Source organism: Stomoxys calcitrans, chromosome 3, assembly GCF_963082655.1.
Source record: "Stomoxys calcitrans chromosome 3, idStoCalc2.1, whole genome shotgun sequence".
Taxonomy (NCBI): domain Eukaryota; kingdom Metazoa; phylum Arthropoda; class Insecta; order Diptera; family Muscidae; genus Stomoxys; species Stomoxys calcitrans.
Window position 1 is genome coordinate 28,096,128 of NC_081554.1, and position 21,095 is coordinate 28,117,222.

Consider the following 21,095-nt stretch of genomic DNA (forward strand, 5'->3'; position numbering starts at 1 on the left):
AAATAATAGGCAGAGAGTCCCAAATTCATGTAATCATAATGTAAATTCTCCGCAGTGAGATTTGTTAGCGGCGATACTGTATTTATGTGGATGATCATCACCGTTGACTACAAGATGAAGTCGGAAGGCGTATTGATTTTAGGGGTAGTATGATATTAGGGGTCTATGCACACCCTTTTCCATAACAATGAGCACAAACAAAATTCTGTAGAGATCTTAGAATATCAAAAGTTATGTTTTATGCGGAGTCCATCCACTTGCCAACAGGTCTTTTGAAGGGGACGCTCGACGGACACAGCCCTGTCCAACTATCGATAAGTGCAACTCCATGGCAACCGGTTGTACGTACCGTATTGACCCGATGGATTCCTTCATAAGCAATGACTGCTACCTCAGGTACAACTTAACTATTACAACAACAACCATCGATAAATGCGTAAAACAATGCACCCTGGTCGCCTTCCTGGTCATAGAAGGTGCCGTCAAAAACGTCAATGCTTCGGCGATAGTTAATGCAAATTGCAAATTTTGCCCATGAACATTCCACCAAGAAACAGAGGCAAACTTCTCACATATCAAAAAGTCCAGTCCGATTCAAGTTTAAGCTCAATGATAAGGGGCCTCCTTTTTATAGCCGAGTCCGAACGACGTGCCGCAGTGCGACACCTCTTTGGAGAGAAGTTTTACATGGCATAGTACCTCACAAATGTTGCCAGCATTAGGAGGGGAAAACCACCGCTGAAATTCGTTCTGATGGTCTCGCCAGGATTCGAAACCAGGCGTTCAGCGTCATAGGCAGACATGCTAACCTCTACGGTGGCCTCCGGCGATAGTTAAAGCTCTGTGTAAATTTGGCCAGGAACTAGTCCTAAGGAACTAGATAACTACCAGCTGCACCCGGTACGGGATAACTATGAGCATCACAATCAATTGGAACAATCATCTTCAATCTGTGTGCTGTTCTTCGCTATCACGAGAAGCTTAACTGGATGCTACCGGGCGCGTCCACAGGTTGCGGCTAGTGGAATGCCCCATACGGAGTAGCTGCAACTGCAGTCGCAGACAATCAGCGGTATCCCGGTACGGGATAACTGCGCAACCACACAGGCTGGAACATTGAGGTCTGATCTGTGTGGTGTTCATTGCTGTTACGAGAAGGTTAGCTGCGAGCTACCGGGCGCGACCACAGGTTGCGGACAGTGGATTGCTCCATCCGTAGTAGCTGTAACTGCAGTCGCGGACAATCATCGATATCGAGCGGAGAGTCTCAGTGAGAGGCCTGGTGACACCGGCTCTTGCACAAATACTGAGTGCCTGTGATGCTCGATATGACAAGGCGCATTATTGGAGCCTTTAAATAACCAATGGCCACCTTATTGCCGCGGCCATCGGTCCTTTGGACCGGAACGAGCTTGCTTACCTTCAGAAGCTTGACGAGGATAGCTGTGAGCATAACACAGGCTGGAACATTGAGGTTCAATCTGTGTGGTGTTCATTGCTGTCACGAGAACCTTAGCTGCGAGCTACCGGACGCGTCCACAGGTTGCGGATGGTGGAATTCTCCATCCGGAGTAGCTGTATCTGCAGCCGCGGACAATCAGCGGTATCGAGCGGAGAGTCTCAGTGAGAGGCCGGGTGGCACCGGCTCTTGCTTAAATACTGAGTGCCTATGATGCTCGATACAACAAGGCGAGCATAGGCGGGGGGATGAGAACTCAATTTTTTTTAAAAGATTAGTAAAACCTTTCATAATAATTTTCATTTTAAATTTTTGCATTTTGGTCTATTGAGGCCACTGTGTGCAGTTGGGAATTGTTAAAACGAACATCTCCAAGCACTGTCTTAGATAAGCAGAGATCAAGAGGGATAAAACTGGGACATGTCATGTAACAAGGAACAACCGAAAGTTCATAGCGTCCCTTATCCGCCTGGTGCAACGGAACATGTCAAGAATTTTTGCGGTGCCAATTGAAACATTTCATAATATTTCAATTTTTGCATTTTGGTCTACCGAGGCCACTGTGCGCCGTTGGGAATTGTTAAAACGAACATCTTCAAGCACTTTCTCTTAGATAAGCAGAGACCAAGAGGGATGAGACTGGGACATGTCATGTAACAAGGAATAGCCGAAAATTCATAGCGTCCCTGATAAGCCTGGTTCCACGGAACCTGTCAAAACTTTTCGCGGTGCCAATTGAAAGTAATGCAAGGCGACTAAAACTACCATACACCATCTCTGCTCCAGCCCTGCACTTGAAAAACTTGAGTTTATATGGCTTCAGGAGGCTGAATCGAAAAACTGCCTAAAAGCATGAAGCCGGTATTGTGGGGTTAATCCTTTTTTTCTCGGGTTATCGTCAGAGTTTGAATCCAGATGTTCGGCTTCTTAGGCGAAAATCCTATTCTATGTCCCAAGCAGACTGATTTTTACTTTAATTCAATATTTTTTATAAAAATTCATTTAATATCATCGTAGCTGGAGTATATATTTAATAAATATTTTCTCTTTTTACAGATTTTGGGCTATCGTGTTGTGGCTTCCTCATCTACCGCCGTTAAACAAGACTACAACGAGTATATGTGGACAATGCGCAAAGAGTTTTCTGAACCAGAGCCATTAGAAACAGAGTCCGTAGTAAGAGAAAATCTCTCAAATATTGGTAGAGAAGCTGCCAGTTCAGGCATTTATCAAAAAGTACATTCGCCAGAATAAATCCTCTCTCCCACTAAGCTATTGTCGAGTTAGTAAATTTTTCACAATTCCCTGCCCCCACTACTACTACTACTACTACTACTCTACTCCCCCATTTATACTCCAAAGCCAAGTATTGTTTTCATAGAAACAAGAAAAAAAAACTGAGATCTTACAAAACAAATCTGTATTTTACATAAGAAAAGGCAAACGTAAATCGAGGCTTAAAGCTCCAAAAAAAGAGAAGTTTTCAAGGGAAATGGAATCAGAACAAACTAACATAATCCCAAATCCTATGCCAGATAATTCATCGTCCGCATCTGTAAACAATCAGTGTGCTGTTCCACCTGTTGTTGCGGCTGTGCCCGCACCCGTTGCTCCCCCAGCCAGTGTTGTAACCATACCCGTGCCCGTAGTAAATAACGAAGGTACTTATGCTTATATTACCATTAAAGGTTCCCTACACGATCGTTCCTGTCAAATTTTCGGCTTGAACGATACCGAGCTGCAGGCTCTTTCGAAACGCTTTGAGAACGGCATTAAAGCTGTGGTGAACGGTGTTATGATCTCAGCCTCACCCATGACTATGATGAATACATTGGCACAATTAGGTTACAAAGTTATATGCAGCTCTGGAGAAGCCGAAATTTGCTGGACCATGCAACGTGAAATTTAAATGCAACTGTGGCAAAGTATATTTCTAAATTTTAACAACAAAACAAATTCAAAATAGTATCAAAACTAAATACACACACACACACACAGTTACATATATAGATATATACTCATAAAGACATTTTCCAAGAAAACTAAAAACACTCTGAGTGCAAAAAAGCATAAACAGAAAACAACCGAACGAACACATCAATTCCCATCTCTACACCACATATTTTGAGTCAACGATTTTTTGTTTTTCGAAATGGATCGACACAAGGCAGATCATTGTAAATGCCACAAACAAGTCCAGCCAGCCCAACAAACTATATCGGACATGGAATTCGATAGAGGCATTTGGAATGCAGGTAAGCTTTGGAAATTTGTGCACAATAAAAAAAAAATCATAACTAGTTTTTTTTATTCCCGCTTAGTGATTTATAATGAAGTCGACCGCGTTCGTAGTTTTATTGCCAAAGGCAAAACAATGGATTTGGATAATTGTGATTATACAGCTTTACATTACGCAGCGCGTAATGGCCATGAAGAAATTTGCAAATTGCTTATAAATGAAGGCAAAGCCAATGTGGATGCGGTTACAAAAGGTGGAGCTACATCTCTACATCGAGCTGCTATGATGGGTAAGTAAGTTTGAATTTGTAATACATATGTGATGTACTGCAGGAAATGGTAATTTTATAGCCGAGCAAGAAAATCGTGGCTAGTTAGGTTAGGTAAAGTCGAAGCGCTCGCATTTAGTAACCTCAGTGGCCTTCCGCCTCACTCGGGAATATAAGTTCCATCAATCCCATGGCAGCCGGTTGTACGTACCGCACTGAACCGATGGATTCTTCCTTCATCAGCAAGGGCTGCCGCCTCAGTGTATAACAGACTGCTACAACAACTACAACCTAAGTTCAATTGTGTTCACAAAAGACAGATTTACTCCGGTGTATTAGAGACTAGCCACAATCCAAATAAAAGCCGACTTCTTTAATAGCAGAGAAGACAAGAGTAAAAAAACCAAGGATATATTTTATGGGCGCCTAGAGAGTAACATGAACGCTGACCCAAACATGTCATTGAAATCGTTCTAGTAGACCTTCATGTCATGGCATTAAAAGACGAATGTCTTTGGTCCAACGATTGGAGATAACATTCGATAATGGAAAAAAGATTTCGCGCGGGCAAGAACATGGTATTTAGCACCACCAGATACCAAAATCGTTAAATAGACTGGAAACAGATCAAGAAGTTAGAAACGATATTGATCACGTTGCAATAGATAGAAGGCATTCATCTGGTGTGTTAGATATACGAACGATCCTAGAAGCGAACATAAATTCAGATCATTATCTTGTTATTGCAATGGTTCGCACCTGTCTTAGCGTAGCGAGAAGGAATAGGATCTGGCACGGCATGCCGAAAAGCTGCAAACGCAACAGATAACAACCGCATCCTCCGCTCGACTGACCCAACTGCTTGATGAAATCACTACTTGTCCCCAATCTCATGGCAGCCGGTTGTACGTACCGGATAGGCCCGATGGAGTACTTCATCGGCAAGGTCTGCCTTCTTCACAACAACAACAACGTCCCTCCAGCCAGGCCTAAAACGCGAAATATATATATGGTCGCCAGTAGAGGTAGAGGATTCGTGAGTGAAATCTAAATCCTATCACGTGATCCTGCGTGATCGTGATTGAACTAAGGGGTCGATTATGGATAGCAACCCAACTTTAGTTGCGTTGCCAACGAGCAAATTTGTAATAAAAATTTTCACTTTCTAATTCGATTTATTGGGTTGCCCAAAAAGTAATTGCGGATTTTTCATATAGTCGGCGTTGACAAATTTTTTCACAGCTTGTGACTCTGTAATTGCATTCTTTCTTCTGTCAGTTATCAGCTGTTACTTTTAGCTTGCTTTAGAAAAAAAGTGTAAAAAAAGTATATTTGATTAAAGTTCATTCTAAGTTTTATTAAAAATGCATTTACTTTCTTTTAAAAAATCCGCAATTACTTTTTGGGCAACCCAATAGCTATGTCCGTCTGTCCATGTTAATTTGTGTTCAAGGTATAGTTCGCAATTTTTATCCGATCGTCTTCAAATTTGGAACGGACATCTTTTTGGATATAGCTCCTATATATATGTTCGTCCGATTTTGAAGAATATTGCAATGACATCGCCATTTGTTAACCGTTTCTCACGAAATTTCCTATATAGATTTCTCTTATGACCCTCGATATTACTGGTGAATTTCATGGAAATCGGTTTAGATTTAGATACTTTCTTTTTATATTTATCGCCCGATTTTCACTTCTAGAGCCTTTGCAAACGCATTTATCCACCGATCTTCCCAAAATTTTACATAACGCTTTCTTTTGCGAGTACCACCAAACGTTCGGATATTGATCGAAATCAGTTCAGATTTTGATATAGCTCCCATACATATGTTCGTCCGATTTGGATTAATATTGCAATAATTTGGTCATTTGTCAAACGATTCTCACGAGATTTAGCAAAAATGTTTCCCTACATTGCCGTTGAATTTTGGTTTGATCTTTATAAAATTTCGAGTGAGGTATTTTATTGAAGTGTGATAAATTTCTTGTAAAATCGGATGAAAAATTTTTTTATGGGAAATCGGTCTATATAGCAGCTATATCCAAATATGCTTCGATTTGGCCGGTTCACGGACATTGATAAAATTTTGATTTTTTAGGTCTAAAGCCCATTTAAGCTTTATTTTTTTCTGATTTCGCTGAAATTTAAAACAGTGGGTTATTTTAAGCTTCCCGACATCTGACGTTAATATGATTAAAATCGGACTATATTTAGATATAGCTACCATATAGACCGTTCTCCCGATAAAGGATCTGAAGGACATAAAAGCTTTATTTTTATCCGATTTCGCTGTAATTTGGAATAGTGCCCAGTTTTAAGCCTCCCAACTTCCGACCCAAACATGGTACAGATCGGACTATATTTAGATATAGCTACCATATAGACCAATCTCCCGATAAAGGATCTGAAGACCATAAAAGCTTCATTTATTCCCAGATTTCCCTGAAATTTGCAACAGTGTGTTATTTTAAAACTCACGACATCTGACCTAAATATGGATGTGATCGGCCCATATTTAGATATAGCTGCAATATAGACCTATCTCCCGATAAGGGTCTGAAGCCCATAAAAGCTTTATTTTTATCCGATTTCCCTGAAATTTAAAACAATGGGTTATTATAAGCCTCGCGACATCTGATGTAAATATGGTTCACATCGGACTATATTTAGATATAGCTGTCATATAGACCGATCTCTCGATAAAGGATCTGAAGGCCATAAAAGTTTTATTTTTATCCGATTTCCCTGAAATTTGAATCAGTGAGTATGTTAAGACCTCCCAACATCCGACCTAAATATGGTTCAGCTCGGACAATATTAAGATATAACTGCCATATAGACCGATCTGCCGATAAGGGGACTGAAGCCCATAAAAGCCACATTTGTTGTGTTAGGCACTTCGACATCCTTCTTTAATTTGGCCCAGATCGGTCCAGATTTGGATATAGCTGCCATGTAGACCGATCGCTCGATTTAAGGTTTTTGGGCCCATAAAAGGCTCATTTATTTTCCGATGACGCCGAAATTTGGGACTGTGAGTTAAGCTAAGCCTCTCAACATATATCTGTAATTTGTCTTAGATCGATCAAGATTTGCATATAGCTGCCATATAGACCGATCTTTCGATTTAATGTTTTGGGCCCATAAAAGACGCATTTATTTTCCGATGACGCCGAAATTTGGGACAGTGAGTTAAGTTAAGCCCCTCGACATATATCTGCAATTTGTCTTAGATCGATCAAGATTTGTATATAGCTGCCATGTAGACCGATCTCTCGATTTAAGGTTTTTGGGCCATTTATGTGCCGCATTTATTGTCTGATGTCGCCGAAATTTGGGACAGTGAGTTAAGTTAAGCCCCTCGACATATATCTGCAATTTGTCCTAGATCGATCAAGATATGCATATAGGTGCCATATAGACCCATCTCTCGATTTAAGGTCTTGGGCCCATAAAAAGCGCATTTATTGTCCGATGTCGCCGAAATTTGGGACAGTGAGTTAAGTTAAGCCCCTCGACATATATCTGCAATTTGTCTTAGATCGATCAAGATTTGCATATAGCTGCCATGTAGACCGATCTCTCGATTTAAGGTTTTGGGCCCATAAAAAGCGCATTTATTGTCTAATGTCGCCGAAATTTGGGACAGTGAGTTGTGTTAGGCCCTTCGACATTCTTCTTCAATTTGGCTCAGACCGGTCCAGAATTGGATATAGCTGCCATATAGACCGATCTCTCGATTTGAGGTTTTGAGGCCATAAAAGGCGCATATATTGTCCGATTTCGCCGAAATTTGGGACAATGAGTTGTGTTAGGCTCTTCGACATTTTTGCGAAGCTTGCCCCAATTCGGTTCATATTTGCATATAGCTTTCATACAGACCGATATATCGATTTAAAGTCTTGGCCCCATAAAAGGCGCATTTATAAACCGACTTCACTGAAATTTGACACAATGACAACATAAGTCATTTGGCTTTTCGACATCCGTGTCGTTTATAGTTCAGATCGGTTTATTTTTAGATATAACTACTAAAAAGACCAATATTTGAACAATGACTTGTACTTATTAGTATTTGGTCCAAATCGGAACATATTTCGATATAGCTGATATATGGCATAAGGTATGCATTTTTTACCGGATTTTGAGAAAAGATGGTTAACATATTGGGTTGCCCAAAAAGTAATTGCGGATTTTTTAAAAGAAAGTAAATGCATTTTTAATAAAACTTTGAATGAACTTTTATCAAATATACTTTTTTTTTAGGTCATCTAAATATTGTTAAACTTTTGTTGGATGCCCATGCCAATGTAAATTTACAAGACGAGGATGGACAAACGGCATTACATCGCTCAGCCATTGGTGGACATTTAGAAGTTAGCAAAATTCTATTGGAAAAGAATCCAAAACTTAAAGAAATTGCGGATGTAAAAGATAAAATACCATTTGAATATTTAGCAAAGAATGCAAATGATGATTTTAAAATATTACTTAAACCATAAATGAAGATGAAAGAAATTACTAACAAACTATCTATCTACTATATATACAATACAATACATACTATATTACTCATAACAGTCTGTATAGATTATGGCGCATATTAGATACCATAGATTAAGTGCATTTTAAATATTTTCTATACAGAAGCATTACTAACCAATGAAACGAAGTTATTCGATTGTGAAGATACTATTATATAGAATAAATGTACACATTTATATATATATATTTTTATTGCTCTTTTTAATATATCACTTTTTATTATTTATAATTTGTTGTAATTTTACCTTTTTTGTTTCTTTATTTTCAAGTAACACTAAAGACAAAAATGTGTTTTGGTTTTCTTTCTACTCCAAAAGAGAAAAAATACACTATGTTAACCTACGAAACTTGTAATTTGCAATTATTGTTTCTCGTCTGTTGAACTTCATAGAATGGCCTCATTCGTTTTGAGTTTCATCTCCAACTTGGAATTCCCAAAATTTGTCTATTAAAATGCTAGGGGTATGTATTGTTCAAATTTCTTGTGGTTTTAGTATACTAATACATAAATCTAGGTATAATATAATGCTGCTATATGTTATTTGTTGTTGTCTTGTGAATATGTTAACACTCTAACAATTTTAATCAATTCGAAATGCAGCAAACTTTTGTTGCAAATTCTATTGTTTGAAAAACATTCGCTAAAATTTTTTTTACTAAAACCTATTAAATTGTTCTTTTTTATAATATTGGCTATATAATAATGTATGATGCATCAACTTTGTGCCACAACATCACTTACCCGGCCTAAGATATTTATCATAATAATATTTCGTTTTTTTGTTTTTTTCATAGTTCAAGTATTCTAGCACAAAAAAAAACTGATAAATAAAAATAAATTGCAACACCAGTCATTAAGAATTTTCAGATTTGTATATTTTTCCGAATTTCAAAAAAAGGAACATAATTCAAAAAAACAATTTCAAAAGAAATATTTTCTAATACATCCTTAAATAGTAGAGAAAAAAATAATAACACTAATTTTGAGTATTTGTATTGAAATATAAATAATTTCTAGTATTTTAAAACCTCATCGAGATCTTTTTTCTTAAAAAATAAATTTTAAATAAACTATACACAGACAGATATATACATATATATTATGCATGTATGCAATTGTCGCAATAAATACATTAAAAATACAGTGTCTCAACAACTCAAATTGTATTTGTCTTTCGCATACATTTGTATATGATGTTGTTCTCCCGTGACAGGAGTTGATACCTAAGAGAATTGAATTGATTAAAGTCCATTATATTATCTTCTCCTTTTCTTTGTTTTGGGTAGCCAAGGGGGCTTTTTTTCATTTTTTGTTTAATACAATGCCATCACAGATGCACAATCATCAAAGTCTATCAAATATCTTTGCAGGCTTGTGGGAATCTCTAATTGCTCTACGATTAATTGCAATGTTGACTTATCCTTCGTTGCTTGATATTTGCTTTGATTTTCAACGGTGGAATTGGCAAATGCCTGAATTAAATGCTTGCGTAATTGTATTCGTGTTAGGGATTTCAGTTCTAAGGGTTGTGTAGATAATTGCTTGAGGTCCTCTTCAAAATTCTGGCGTTCCAATGACCATTTGTTTGGTATTTTCGATGATTTGTAATAGGGAAATTTAAAGCCATTTAATACTGAAAAAGAAATAAAATTACAATTTTTATCATAAGTTTCCAAAAAAAATTTATAATTAAGCTTAATTTTTCGAAAACAAATATCATCATATTAAGACAAAATTATGTGAAAATAAAAGAGCAAGACTAGATTATGGTTCGTTCCATAATCTGTGGGTCCATTTCAGCTATTGTAAGGCCTGCGGATTCTGCCGCTGTTGGGTATGAAGATATGGTTCAAAGAGCCGCTGCCCTCTGTACTGTGAGAAGGGAATTCGCTCGGCATGCTGTCTTCAGGATCTGGCTCCATATTTCGCTCCCATATAAGAGAATGCTATGGCATGTCTCCATTAATTTGGCGCCTGCTTGCGAGGAGCCATCGATCGACTAATTGCGCAGTTATCCTCGCGGCATTTGTCACTGGATGTGGGATTTGCTTTGCATAGATAAACTTCCTATCGAGTCAAATTCCTAGATATTTAACCGACCTTTTGATCTTCATCACTATGTCGTCCTTTGCGCATATCCACTATGAGCTGCAAATCTGTCTTGTGCATTGCAAGTGGCTAGCAGTGACAGTCCATCCTTCCTTCCGGTGAGACCGGTTGAACATTCTCAAAAGAAACTCCGATGTGTTTTCAGTTATCTGCCTGGTGGCTAAGGCCGATATTTCGTCAGGAACGGGGACTTTGCTGCTCTGAAGGCTGCGGTCCTCGTTTTTATTATGTTATCAGTGGCCATTTCATAGTCTTCATCTTTATCATCAAATTTCCATTGCTCTCTTGTTCACCACCATCACAATTTTTTTTGACTGAGGCCCCAAGGCCACTTTTCCTTCTTGCTCCTTTCTATGACGGTAGCGAGTAACTTCTTTGCTTCCATATATAGATCGTCTTCTACCTCGGCCGCACTCCTGCGGGGAACTGTAGTTATTATCCGTCTTAGTTTGAAGCTATTGCTTCGTTACTCAGCTATGGCTTCATTTCGCCAGTGCGCTGCTGTTCTATTTTTGATCTACCGATATAGGGTATTGAGGCCATAAAAGATCAATTTATTACCCGACTTCGATGAAATTTGGCATAGTGTGTTCTGGTAGACCCCCATACCTGTTACATGTCCCATGTGGTACAGATCGAACCATATTTGGATATAGCTACCATGTATACCAATCTCCCGATATTGTGTAATGAGCCTATAAAAGCAGCATTTTTCCTTCCTATTTCAATGAAATTTGGCCCAGCGAGTTCCGGCACCTCTCTAAACCTTTTTGTTGAATATCGTTCAGAATATCGGACCATGTTTGGATATAGCCTCCATATAGACCGATCTCCCGATGTAGTGTATTGATGACTTAAAAGAAGCATTTTTCATCCGATTTGGATGAAATTTGAAACAGTGCGATTTGATAGACCTCTAAAACTGTTTCTTGAATATCGTCCAGATCGAAACATATTTGCATATAGCTGGCATATAGACCAATCTCCCGATATAGAGTATTGAGTTCATAAAAGAAGCATTTTTCATTCGATTTTAATGAAATTTGAAACAGTGCGATTTGATAGAACTTTACACTTGTTTGTTGAATATCGTTCAGATCGGACCATATTTGGATATAGCTGCCATATAGACCGATCTCCCAATATAGAGTATTGTACAGAATAATGTGTAGAGTATCTGGTCCACATTCCCTATATAGCCCAAAACGCACTGTTTCGAATTTCATCAAAATCGAATGAAAAATGCTCATTTTATGGGATCAATACTCTATGTCAAGCAATCGGTCTATATGGCAGCTATATCCAAATATGATCCGATCTGGACGATATTCAACAGAAAGGATTAGAGGGGTACCAGAACTCGCTGTGCCAAATTTAATCGAAATAGAATGAAAAATGCTCCTTTTATAGGCTCTTACACAATATCGGGAGTTCGGTATATATAACAACTATATTCAAATATGGTCCGATCTGTACCACAATCGTCAGAAATGGGTAGGGGTCTACCAGAACACACTGTGCCATTTTTCAGCGAATTCGGGCAATAAATGGATGTTTTATGGCCTCAATACCCTATATCGGGAGATCGTGAGGTCGGTCTATAGGGCAGCTATATGCAAATATAGTCCGATCTGAACCGCACTTCACAGAAATGAAGAGGGGTCTACCAGAACTCACTGCGCCAATCGAAATCGGATGAAAGATGACCAATTTATTACCTCAAGACTTTAAGTCTGGAGATCGGTCTATATAGCGGCTATATATAACTAAAATCCGATTTTATAAGATCAGAAGGTCAGGTTCACATACAAAGAATACAAAATCATAAAAAAATTGTGAAAAATGTTTTTATACCCAAGATATCTGCAAAATTTTAAATACCCAGCTTTTGGGTATAAATGGGTAAATACCCGGGTATTTATCCAATTTATCGGGTAAATACTTTTGGGTATTTACCCATCGCCCATTTCTAGACATGTCATATGTAATTTCAAAAATAGCAACTCTGAAAGTTGTACACATCGCGTAACAGATAACAGAAAGAAATACCCAAACAATTAAAAAAATGATTTAATCAATTAATTTTTTAATCGAAATTTTCTAAAATTTCAATCATGATTGTAATTGAAAAAAAAATCTTGATTCACAAAAAAAATTATTGATTCCATTAATATTTTAATTGAAAACATTTTTATTTTCAATTACAATCGTGATTGAAATTTTTGAAAATTTCAATTAAAAAATTAATTGATTCAATAATTTTTTTAATTGAAACTAAACTTTATTTCAATTACGATAGTGATTAAAATTTTTGAAATTTTCAATTAAAAAATTATGAGGTTCAATAACATTTTAATGGAAACTGAAATTGTTTTCAAATAAGATCGTGATTGAAATATTTGAAATTTGCAATTAATAAATTAATTAATTCAAAAAAATTTTTTTTTCAAAATATGCATAGTAATGGCATAACAGTTCTTTAGCATCGACCTAACACATGAAATTTTAAAGTCACTGTGAGAAAACAAGTAAAATTGTGTTAAGTTCGGCCGAATCGAACTATGGATACCCACCACCTCGGGTATATATGTAAACCACCTCTCGTCATAATCCGGTGGAAAAATTCAAAATATATGCCCCCAGATTTATGGACCAAATTCGGCACGGACATTGATTGGTCTAATAAGTAAAAGTCATTGTTAAATTTTGTAGAGCAAAATATTGGTCTTTTAGTAGCTATATCCAAAAATAGACCGATCTGCACCATATATGACACAGATGTGGAAAAGCTTGACATTAGTCACTGTGCCAAATTTCAGCGAAATCTCCTTTTATGGCACCAAGACTTTAAATCGATAGATGTATTTCCCGATTGTAACCAGGGACCGCACGATACACGTCACCTGTTTAACTGCCCAGCCAGACCCACTCGAATCAGATCCAGATCCCTGTGGAAGCACCCCATCTTAGTCGCAGAGTTTCTGGGTCTTGACACTCAACAGAATCAAGCAGACAAAAGATGGAACACAACAAACTGCTACAACAACAACAGTGTTGAAACTCGTATGGTACTAATAGTCAACCTATAACATGCTAGGCTGTGATTACATCAACCATTCATTGGCAACCATCGTCTAGAAACGACAGGTGGGGTCTTTATAATCAGCGCTACAAAAAATCCTCTAGATCAACCACCATGTTTAACAGCTCTAAACAGCTTTCGGAAGAATGCGTGAGTGGAAGCCCTAGACAGCTACTAAGAGACTACAACTATTTACCATAACGTTTTAAATTATTAAATTAGTTACGACAACAATTTGTTACAAAACTTACCCAATAATTTTGTAAAATCTCTAACTCCAGGTGCTCTCAGCGATCGCAAGCTATTAACGACATGATCATGACATATCTGCTGTATACCTAAACCCTCTTTTATCAAAAACTCTGCAATATCCAATTTATTAAGCATCACGGAACGCGACAAGGGTGTATGGCAGAATGGCACATAGCAATTCATGTCCGACATTGACATTGTATTGGTCGAAACTAATGCCGATCCACTGGCGTATGAGAATAAAATTCTTGATATAATTCTAAAATCTGTCAGTCCATCAATGTATTGTACTGCCAATATGAGATCATTTTCCATCTCCAATTGAAGTGAGGAGGCATCCATCTTTAACATATAGTCCAATGCATTGAATTTTTTATAGATGATGGCCAATTGTATGGGAGTAAAACCATCAGGATTGCGAACTTTTAGACTATTCAAATTTTCATCGTGGCAAAGAAGCAATCTCAACATTTCGGGCATATCGAAGACAATACAACGATGAAGCAGATAATGTGAGGTGATATGTCGGGCACCATGCTCCAACAAACAGGAGGCCAGCAGGATATTGTTTTTCTCCACAGCATAGAATAGGGCCGAACGGCCATCCTTATCTTGGAGATTGACTTTGGCACCCCTTCTAATCAATTCCAGGGCCACATCAATTTGTTCATAGGCTATGGCATACATGAGAGGGGTCTTGTCGCTCTCATCGATCTCATTTATATTAACTTTGTTCGTTTGCAATAGCAAATTGACCACCTGTGAATTGCGATACTTCAAAGCTGAATGCAACGGCGTTTCACCGGTATTGAAGGTCTTGGCATTGGGATTAGCCCCACACTTGAGTAACAAGAGGGTTATATCACAGTTATCGGCACCAATGTGCAATGGTGTATAGCCCACTGCGGTGGTGGTGTCCACTTTAGCTCCATGTTCCAGTAGAATACGTGCACATTCGCAATCACCACCCACAGCTGCATAATGCAAGGGAGCCATGGTCATATGATCCAAAGTATGAGGATCTTGTGCGAGCAAACTTCCATGCCCTAAAGCGGAACTATTAGATGTAGTACTGCGATCACAAAAATAATTCTCCAAATTGCTGACAATGTCACCAGTCCTCTCGAAAGTTTTGGCATAATAGTAATATAACGAAGTGAACTCTTCTATGGTATCGTCATTGGCATTCACAGAATTGGCGTCAGCATTGAATTCATCCTCCCATTCTAAACAATCCATGCCATCAGGGGTGGTGTCGATTTCGATTTCGGTGTTTTTTGGATTTTCTGTAAAAAAAAAAACAAAAATAAAGCTGAGATTTAGTGATATGCAGTTCACTCCTTGTTCTGATGATATAATGGCGCAGTGGCAAACTATTCTCCACTCCATGGAAAATGCCGCGAAATCCGTACTTGTGTACCGGAAGCCTCCTTCAAGAAACCCATGGTACGACCAAGAAGGACGAGATGCTTCTGAACTGCATCAGTACTGCAATCAGTAGCAACGCGCCAGATGAAGGAAAGGTGTCGGGAGAAAAGGAGAGAGGAGAAACGTCTATTCCACAGAAAGAAAAAGGAACTGGAAAGGCGTGAGTGTGAGCGAATTGAGATGTAGAGGAGTCAAAATAGAGTCTGGAAATTGGACAAGCTGCCAAAGCGTATGCGTCTGCTTGGAAAGGGCCCTCAGACACCAAAAATTACATTTTTGTGTCAGATTTGTATTCTACTTTAAATACCTTTCATTTGATACCCATATTGCTAAAAGCGGTGAAAGTGTCTTATTGGGTGGTGTTTTTGGGGGTAGGGGCCCCCGACTCTTAGGGTTACATTTTAATGGCAAATTTGTACTCTACTCTTAAATACCTTTCATTTTGTACCCATATTGCCCAAAGCGGTGAAAGTGTCCTCTTGGGAAATTTTTTGGTGGTAGGGACCCCCCAAAAAATTAAGAGTGAAATTTGTATTCCAAATTCGTATTCTACTCTTAAAAACCTTTCATTTAATACCCATATTGTCCCAATCGGTACACATGTCCGTTCGGGTGGGTGTTGGGGTGGGGCGTCCCCTCAGATTACTTAACCCCAACATTTTTACCAATTTCGTGTTTTTAGGGTACCATAAGGTGGCATACAAATTCTTTGGATATCAAAAAATGTAGTACCCTATTTTCACCGGGGGCCCAAACTCTACCATCTGTAAAAATTTCATAAAAATCTGTTCAGCCGTTTTTGAGTCTATACGGAACAGGCAAACAAACAAAGCGCAACAATTTCATTTTTATATGATAGAAGATTAATCTGTGAGTTGCAAATGGAAGAGTGAATTGAAAGGGCTCTAATAGGCCTTCTCTAAAATCCTTAAACAATTGGCAATTTGTTCTCTTAAAACCACACTATTGACCTACTACATCTGATTGGCTGACTTTGGTAACATCCCTCGTACTTAGCCCCAACATCAATTCAGTTCATCACAAAAGTATAGCATTTCAGAGCAGGGTTTAAATCACTTGAACATTTTTCAATGTTAAGCAAATTTATTTTTGCTTTGTATTGGGTTGCCCAAAAAGTAATTGCGGATTTTTCATATAGTCGGCGTTGACAAATTTTTTCACAGCTTGTAAATCTGTAATTGCATTCTTTCTTCTGTCAGTTATCAGCTGTTACTTTTAGCTTGCTTTAGAAAAAAATGTAAAAAAAGTATTGGGTTGCCCAAAAAGCAATTGCGGATTTTTTAAAAGAAAGTAAATGCATTTTTAATAAAACTTAGAATAAACTTTAATCAAATATACTTTTTTTGCACTTTTTTTCTAAAGCAAAAGTAACAGCTGATAACTGACAGAAGAAAGAATGCAATTACAGAGTCACAAGCTGTGAAAAAATTTGTCAACGCCGACTATATGAAAAATCCGCAATTACTTTTTGGGCAACCCAATATATTTGATTAAAGTTCATTCATTCATTTATTAAAAATGCATTTACTTTCTTTTAAAAAATCCGCAATTACTTTTTGGGCAACCCAATAATTCAAACCCTGTTTCAGAGCCTTAAGCCATGAGGAGTTTTATTTTATAATGTTCACACTTTAGACTTTGTCGAAATCTTACCCGGCTGTAATATCAAATGTGGCTCCTCGCAAGATTGTATCAGCAACTGTAATATTTCCGAGTCACCCATTAAAGCTGCAGTTCCAACTGCTGTCCTTCCACAGGAGTACGAAATAAAAGTTGCCCTACAAATGTTTGTACAAATCAATTGTGCATGTTTAGGTGTACATGTGCTTACATTTACAATAAGATTAAAATCATTTATTTAACTTTAATTTTCTATATACGGATTCACATACCTAGCTCCCTGCATAAGACAGGACAATGTGTCCTCATAGTTTTGACTGTGAACCGCAGATAAGAGACGTTCATTTATTTCAGTAGAACCCACATTTGACATCATTCGCTTTTGAATAACATTTGCTGTGGCTGCTATTACATCAGTTGGTGTAGTTTGTTGTAATAAAATCAAAAAGGTTGCTCGTGGAATATAGAAAATATTCTATTGTATCGTTTTTTTATAATAAAAAGCTGGAAATTAGTTTTTTTGCAAACTTAAAAGAATAAACTTAGAGGACGTCGCTTAGTGTTCTTTGCCTGTTTGAATGAGACTAAACCAAATTTTTGTTGTTTGCGCATGTGGTCATATAACGAGGGGTAGTATCAAAAAATGCACCTTGCATTAAAACAAAGGGGTGGGTGGCCTTAGGTGTTTAGCGTGCATTGTTTACATTTTTGTACCGGGGTTAAAATTAATGCCATATTGCTATGACCTGATATACAACCCCAAATTATTATGAGCTCATAATGAAAACTACAAACAAGGAAAGGAAAGGATTTTGAAATACATGAGATAAATATTTCCAATGACCATATGTAACAAATACATATGTATAGCACAAACATTCGTACATGAGTTGTCCTAAAAATTTTATAAACTACTAGCTGAACCGGGCCCGCTCCGATGCGCCTTCTTTTACTTTATGTGGAACAAAATTATCCTTTGCATATTTATTGGGTTGCCCAAAAAGTAATTGCGGTTTGGTAGTGTTTTGGGCGGCTGTTCATTGACTTTAAAATACCTCTTATTTGAGCCCCATATTGGAATGGTCGGCAAATACTTCCTATATGGGTGGTATTATGGGAGTAAGTGGCCCCATAGACACATTGCCGAATATTGATATCAAATTCGTGCTATACTCCCAAAGCTCTTCCATTTCAGCCCCATATTGCTATGGTCGTAAATTTGTCCTCTTTGGGGGATGTTTTTGGGAAGAGACGGCGTCCCAAATACTTGGTCCCACATTTAGATATCAGATTCTTATTCTATACTCAAATAGCTTTTATTTAGGCCCCATATTGACATAATCAATAAATATGTCATGTTTGGGGGAGGTTTTGGGGAAGGGGTGCACCCCCAGAAACTTGGTCCCATATTTGGTTATCTAATTCGTATTCTACTCGCAAATACCTTTCATTTGAGTCCCATATTGCCATGGTGGTTAAATATGTCCGATTTATGAGTGTTTTCGGGGTTGGTGTGGTCCCCCAAACACTTGGTACGACAATAGGATATCAGATACGCTTTCTAATCTTAAATACCATTCATTTGAGTCGCATATTGTCGTGATTGGTCTACATATATATTTTGTAGGTTTTGGGGGTGGGGCGGCCCCACAGGTATCCCATCCGTTTGTTGTTTTTAGGTTACTATACGAGAGCATACATAATTAAGCTTAAATCGGACTACCTATCTCCGAGATATGGTGTTTCTGAAAATTATGAGCATCACGCAGGCCGGAACTTTGAGCTCCAATCTATGTGGTGTTCTTCGTTATCTCTTAGCTGCGAGCTTCCGGGCGCGTCCACAGGTTGCGGATAGTGGAATGCTCCATACGTAGTAACTGCAATTGCAGTAACGGACAATCAGTGGTATGCAGCGGAGAGTCTCAATGAGAGGTCGGTTGGCGCCGGCTCTAATTTTGATTTTTCAGCCATGACTGATGGTTTTGTGTACATGTAACGCATACACCTTTGTTTTCACCAATACTATTACAATAACCATGCATCAGATGTGCCATATAGTCTGCATAAAAAATAGGGGTATTTGAAAATATTTCCCAAAAGCAGTATTGGATTTGTTGACCAAAACGGCTCTGACATGTCGCTGCAACATTAAAATTTTCGCTTTCAATAAATGTATATATTCATTACTTTCTCTTGAACTGGGACATAATCAACTCTGTTTCGCATAGATTACTTCGCATTGCATTGACTATTATAAAATACTGCAAATGATCTTAAAACGAAAACGAGTTTCAAGTAGCAAGTCAACTTTCTCTTGCGACATGTAGCAAGCAACAAAAAATAGTTTCGATAACTTTTGCTGTGTAGGTCCATCCCTAATACAGAACAATCGAAATCTTTGGCTGATTTGTCATCTCTATCTTTTCGCAAGTTTATCAAAATGGCAACAAATCGTGGTAACCGAGCTCGCCAAACTGAAGAAGTGGAAAATACCATTACTTACGTACAATGTGACGGTTTGGTAAGTTAATTACAAGCATTTAATGCTCCCCGATCTGTAATTAGTGAAATTTAGCGAAAACTGTAGCAAATTTCGTTAATAAAAGGCAAACAGAATTCGGTCGATGAGCCATAGCCTAGCCTAAATGTCAAAGAAAATAACACGTTCGCAAGTGACAATTGAGATTTTTTTCCAGGGAAAGAGCTGCCACATAAGTGCAATAAATTGCAAATGCCCCAAAAATTCTAGTCCACTTTGATAAAATAACAAAATTTGTTTTCGACAATGTCTGTCTTTTAAAAAAATTCTTTCACTTATTAGAAATTTATTTTACACATTATATTCTTTTTCTTTATAGGCTGCCATGAAAATGGTAAAGCACTGCCACGAAGAATCCAGTAACATGGATTTGGCTCAAGGTGCATTGCTGGGTTTAGTGGTGGACAAGTGTTTGGAAATTACAAATTGTTTCCCTTTCCCCAAGAGCGATGATGAAACCATGGACGAGGAACTTTATCAATTGACCATGATGCGTCGTCTACGTCGTGTTAACGTCGATCATTTCCATGTTGGTTGGTACCAGAGCTCCAATGTTGGCAATTTCCTATCTATGGCTTTGCTTGAGTCTCAATATCACTACCAGACCAGCATTGAAGAGTCTGTTGTGGTGATTTATGATACCCAAAAATCTGGGCGTGGTTTCCTTTGCTTGAAAGCCTATCGTTTAACACCACAAGCCATACAAATGTACAAAGAAGGCGATTTCACACCGGAAGCTTTGAGAAACATGAAGGTGGGATATGAAAGTCTGTTTGTCGAAATTCCCATCGTCATCAAAAACTCCCCCTTGACCAACATTATGATGAGCGAATTGTGCGAAATGACACCTGAAGAACAGGGTCATAACTTTTTGGACTTGGGCACCGCTTCGGTTCTCGAAAATCACATGCGTTGTTTAATTGAACGCGTAGATGAACTTTACCAAGAGTCCATGCGCTACAACAAGTATCAACAAGTGGTCTTTAAACAAGAAACTGTAAGTACTGTGCTTTTATTGCTGCCTTTGTAAAATTTACCATAATCTCATATTCCAGGAAAAACATCGTGCTTTATCTAAACAAGCTGCAGAAAATGCTCTACGTGTAGCCAAAGGTGAATCGCCCATATCCGAAGAAGAAGTTCTTAAACAATTCCGACCTTTGCCCGTGCCACCTAGACTTAATGCTACTATTACATCGGGACAGATCAATACGTATTCACAGCATATATCTCAATTTTGTTCACAGTCTTTGGCAAAACTTTTTATTACACAATCGCTACAAAATGCTAAAGAGTCTAAGGAAGTCAGCAAATAAGCCCCAAATTCACCATAAGTCTAAACAAAAAAGTGAAAAGCGACACATTGTAACAAATATATAGAGATCAACATTATCCAACGTTTCAAGAGAGGTAAAAACCATTCAAAAGTAATAGTAAGACCTAAACACATTTTTTATATCTTGTTCGAATAAAATGTGTAAGCAAAGCGATTTACTGGTCTTTTTCTTTATTTACCTAAAATGGATAC

General features: G+C 37.9%; 5 protein-coding genes across 8 annotated transcripts in view; 4 read left to right on the top strand and 1 right to left on the bottom strand.

Annotated features, from left to right (window-relative positions):
* Positions 1 to 2,713, top strand: part of LOC106089660 (uncharacterized) — a 30,497-nt gene extending 27,784 nt beyond the window's left edge. For all 4 annotated transcript variants that reach the window (XM_059364699.1, XM_059364698.1, XM_013255597.2 and 1 more), the window contains one exon: positions 2,516 to 2,713. In XM_059364699.1, coding sequence (XP_059220682.1) covers positions 2,516 to 2,713 — 198 coding nt within the window. The remainder of the gene's footprint in view (positions 1 to 2,515) is intronic.
* Positions 2,714 to 2,951: 238 nt separating this feature from the next.
* On the top strand, positions 2,952 to 3,665 carry LOC106089651 (uncharacterized). The gene has a single exon (XM_013255578.2). It carries the CDS (start codon positions 2,952 to 2,954, stop codon positions 3,366 to 3,368), a length of 417 nt encoding a protein of 138 aa, XP_013111032.1. The 3' UTR covers positions 3,369 to 3,665.
* On the top strand, positions 3,607 to 8,701 carry LOC106089643 (ankyrin repeat domain-containing protein 39). Its single transcript, XM_013255565.2, has 3 exons — positions 3,607 to 3,714; positions 3,781 to 3,987; positions 8,237 to 8,701. Exons 1-3 carry the CDS (start codon positions 3,612 to 3,614, stop codon positions 8,470 to 8,472), a joined length of 546 nt encoding a protein of 181 aa, XP_013111019.1. The 5' UTR covers positions 3,607 to 3,611; the 3' UTR covers positions 8,473 to 8,701.
* A 1,082-nt stretch (positions 8,702 to 9,783) lies between these two features.
* On the bottom strand, positions 9,784 to 17,595 carry LOC106089386 (ankyrin-3). Its single transcript, XM_013255221.2, has 4 exons — positions 17,301 to 17,595; positions 17,062 to 17,186; positions 13,959 to 15,245; positions 9,784 to 10,149 (listed from the first exon to the last, which is right to left on the bottom strand). The coding sequence occupies exons 1-4, from the start codon at positions 17,402 to 17,404 to the stop codon at positions 9,830 to 9,832; spliced, it is 1,836 nt and encodes a 611-aa protein (XP_013110675.2). The 5' UTR covers positions 17,405 to 17,595; the 3' UTR covers positions 9,784 to 9,829.
* Positions 17,596 to 19,434: 1,839 nt separating this feature from the next.
* Positions 19,435 to 21,057, top strand: LOC106089394 (eukaryotic translation initiation factor 3 subunit H). The gene is made up of 3 exons (XM_013255232.2): positions 19,435 to 19,549; positions 19,887 to 20,564; positions 20,623 to 21,057. The coding sequence occupies exons 1-3, from the start codon at positions 19,469 to 19,471 to the stop codon at positions 20,881 to 20,883; spliced, it is 1,020 nt and encodes a 339-aa protein (XP_013110686.1). The 5' UTR covers positions 19,435 to 19,468; the 3' UTR covers positions 20,884 to 21,057.
* Positions 21,058 to 21,095: the final 38 nt, after the last annotated feature.

Coding starts and splice junctions, on each gene's coding strand:
- LOC106089651 (XM_013255578.2), top strand. CDS start 2,952: ATGGAATCAGAACAAACTAACATAATCCCAAATCCTATGCCAGATAAT.
- LOC106089643 (XM_013255565.2), top strand. CDS start 3,612: ATGGATCGACACAAGGCAGATCATTGTAAATGCCACAAACAAGTCCAG. Junction 3,715..3,780: donor TAGAGGCATTTGGAATGCAG/GTAAGCTTTGGA, acceptor ATTCCCGCTTAG/TGATTTATAATGAAGTCGAC. Junction 3,988..8,236: donor ACATCGAGCTGCTATGATGG/GTAAGTAAGTTT, acceptor CTTTTTTTTTAG/GTCATCTAAATATTGTTAAA.
- LOC106089386 (XM_013255221.2), bottom strand. CDS start 17,404: ATGATGTCAAATGTGGGTTCTACTGAAATAAATGAACGTCTCTTATCT. Junction 15,246..17,061: donor ACATTTGATATTACAGCCGG/GTAAGATTTCGA, acceptor TTTTTTTTACAG/AAAATCCAAAAAACACCGAA. Junction 10,150..13,958: donor AGATTTTACAAAATTATTGG/GTAAGTTTTGTA, acceptor TTTCTTTTTCAG/TATTAAATGGCTTTAAATTT.
- LOC106089394 (XM_013255232.2), top strand. CDS start 19,469: ATGGCAACAAATCGTGGTAACCGAGCTCGCCAAACTGAAGAAGTGGAA. Junction 19,550..19,886: donor ACGTACAATGTGACGGTTTG/GTAAGTTAATTA, acceptor TTTTCTTTATAG/GCTGCCATGAAAATGGTAAA. Junction 20,565..20,622: donor TGGTCTTTAAACAAGAAACT/GTAAGTACTGTG, acceptor CTCATATTCCAG/GAAAAACATCGTGCTTTATC.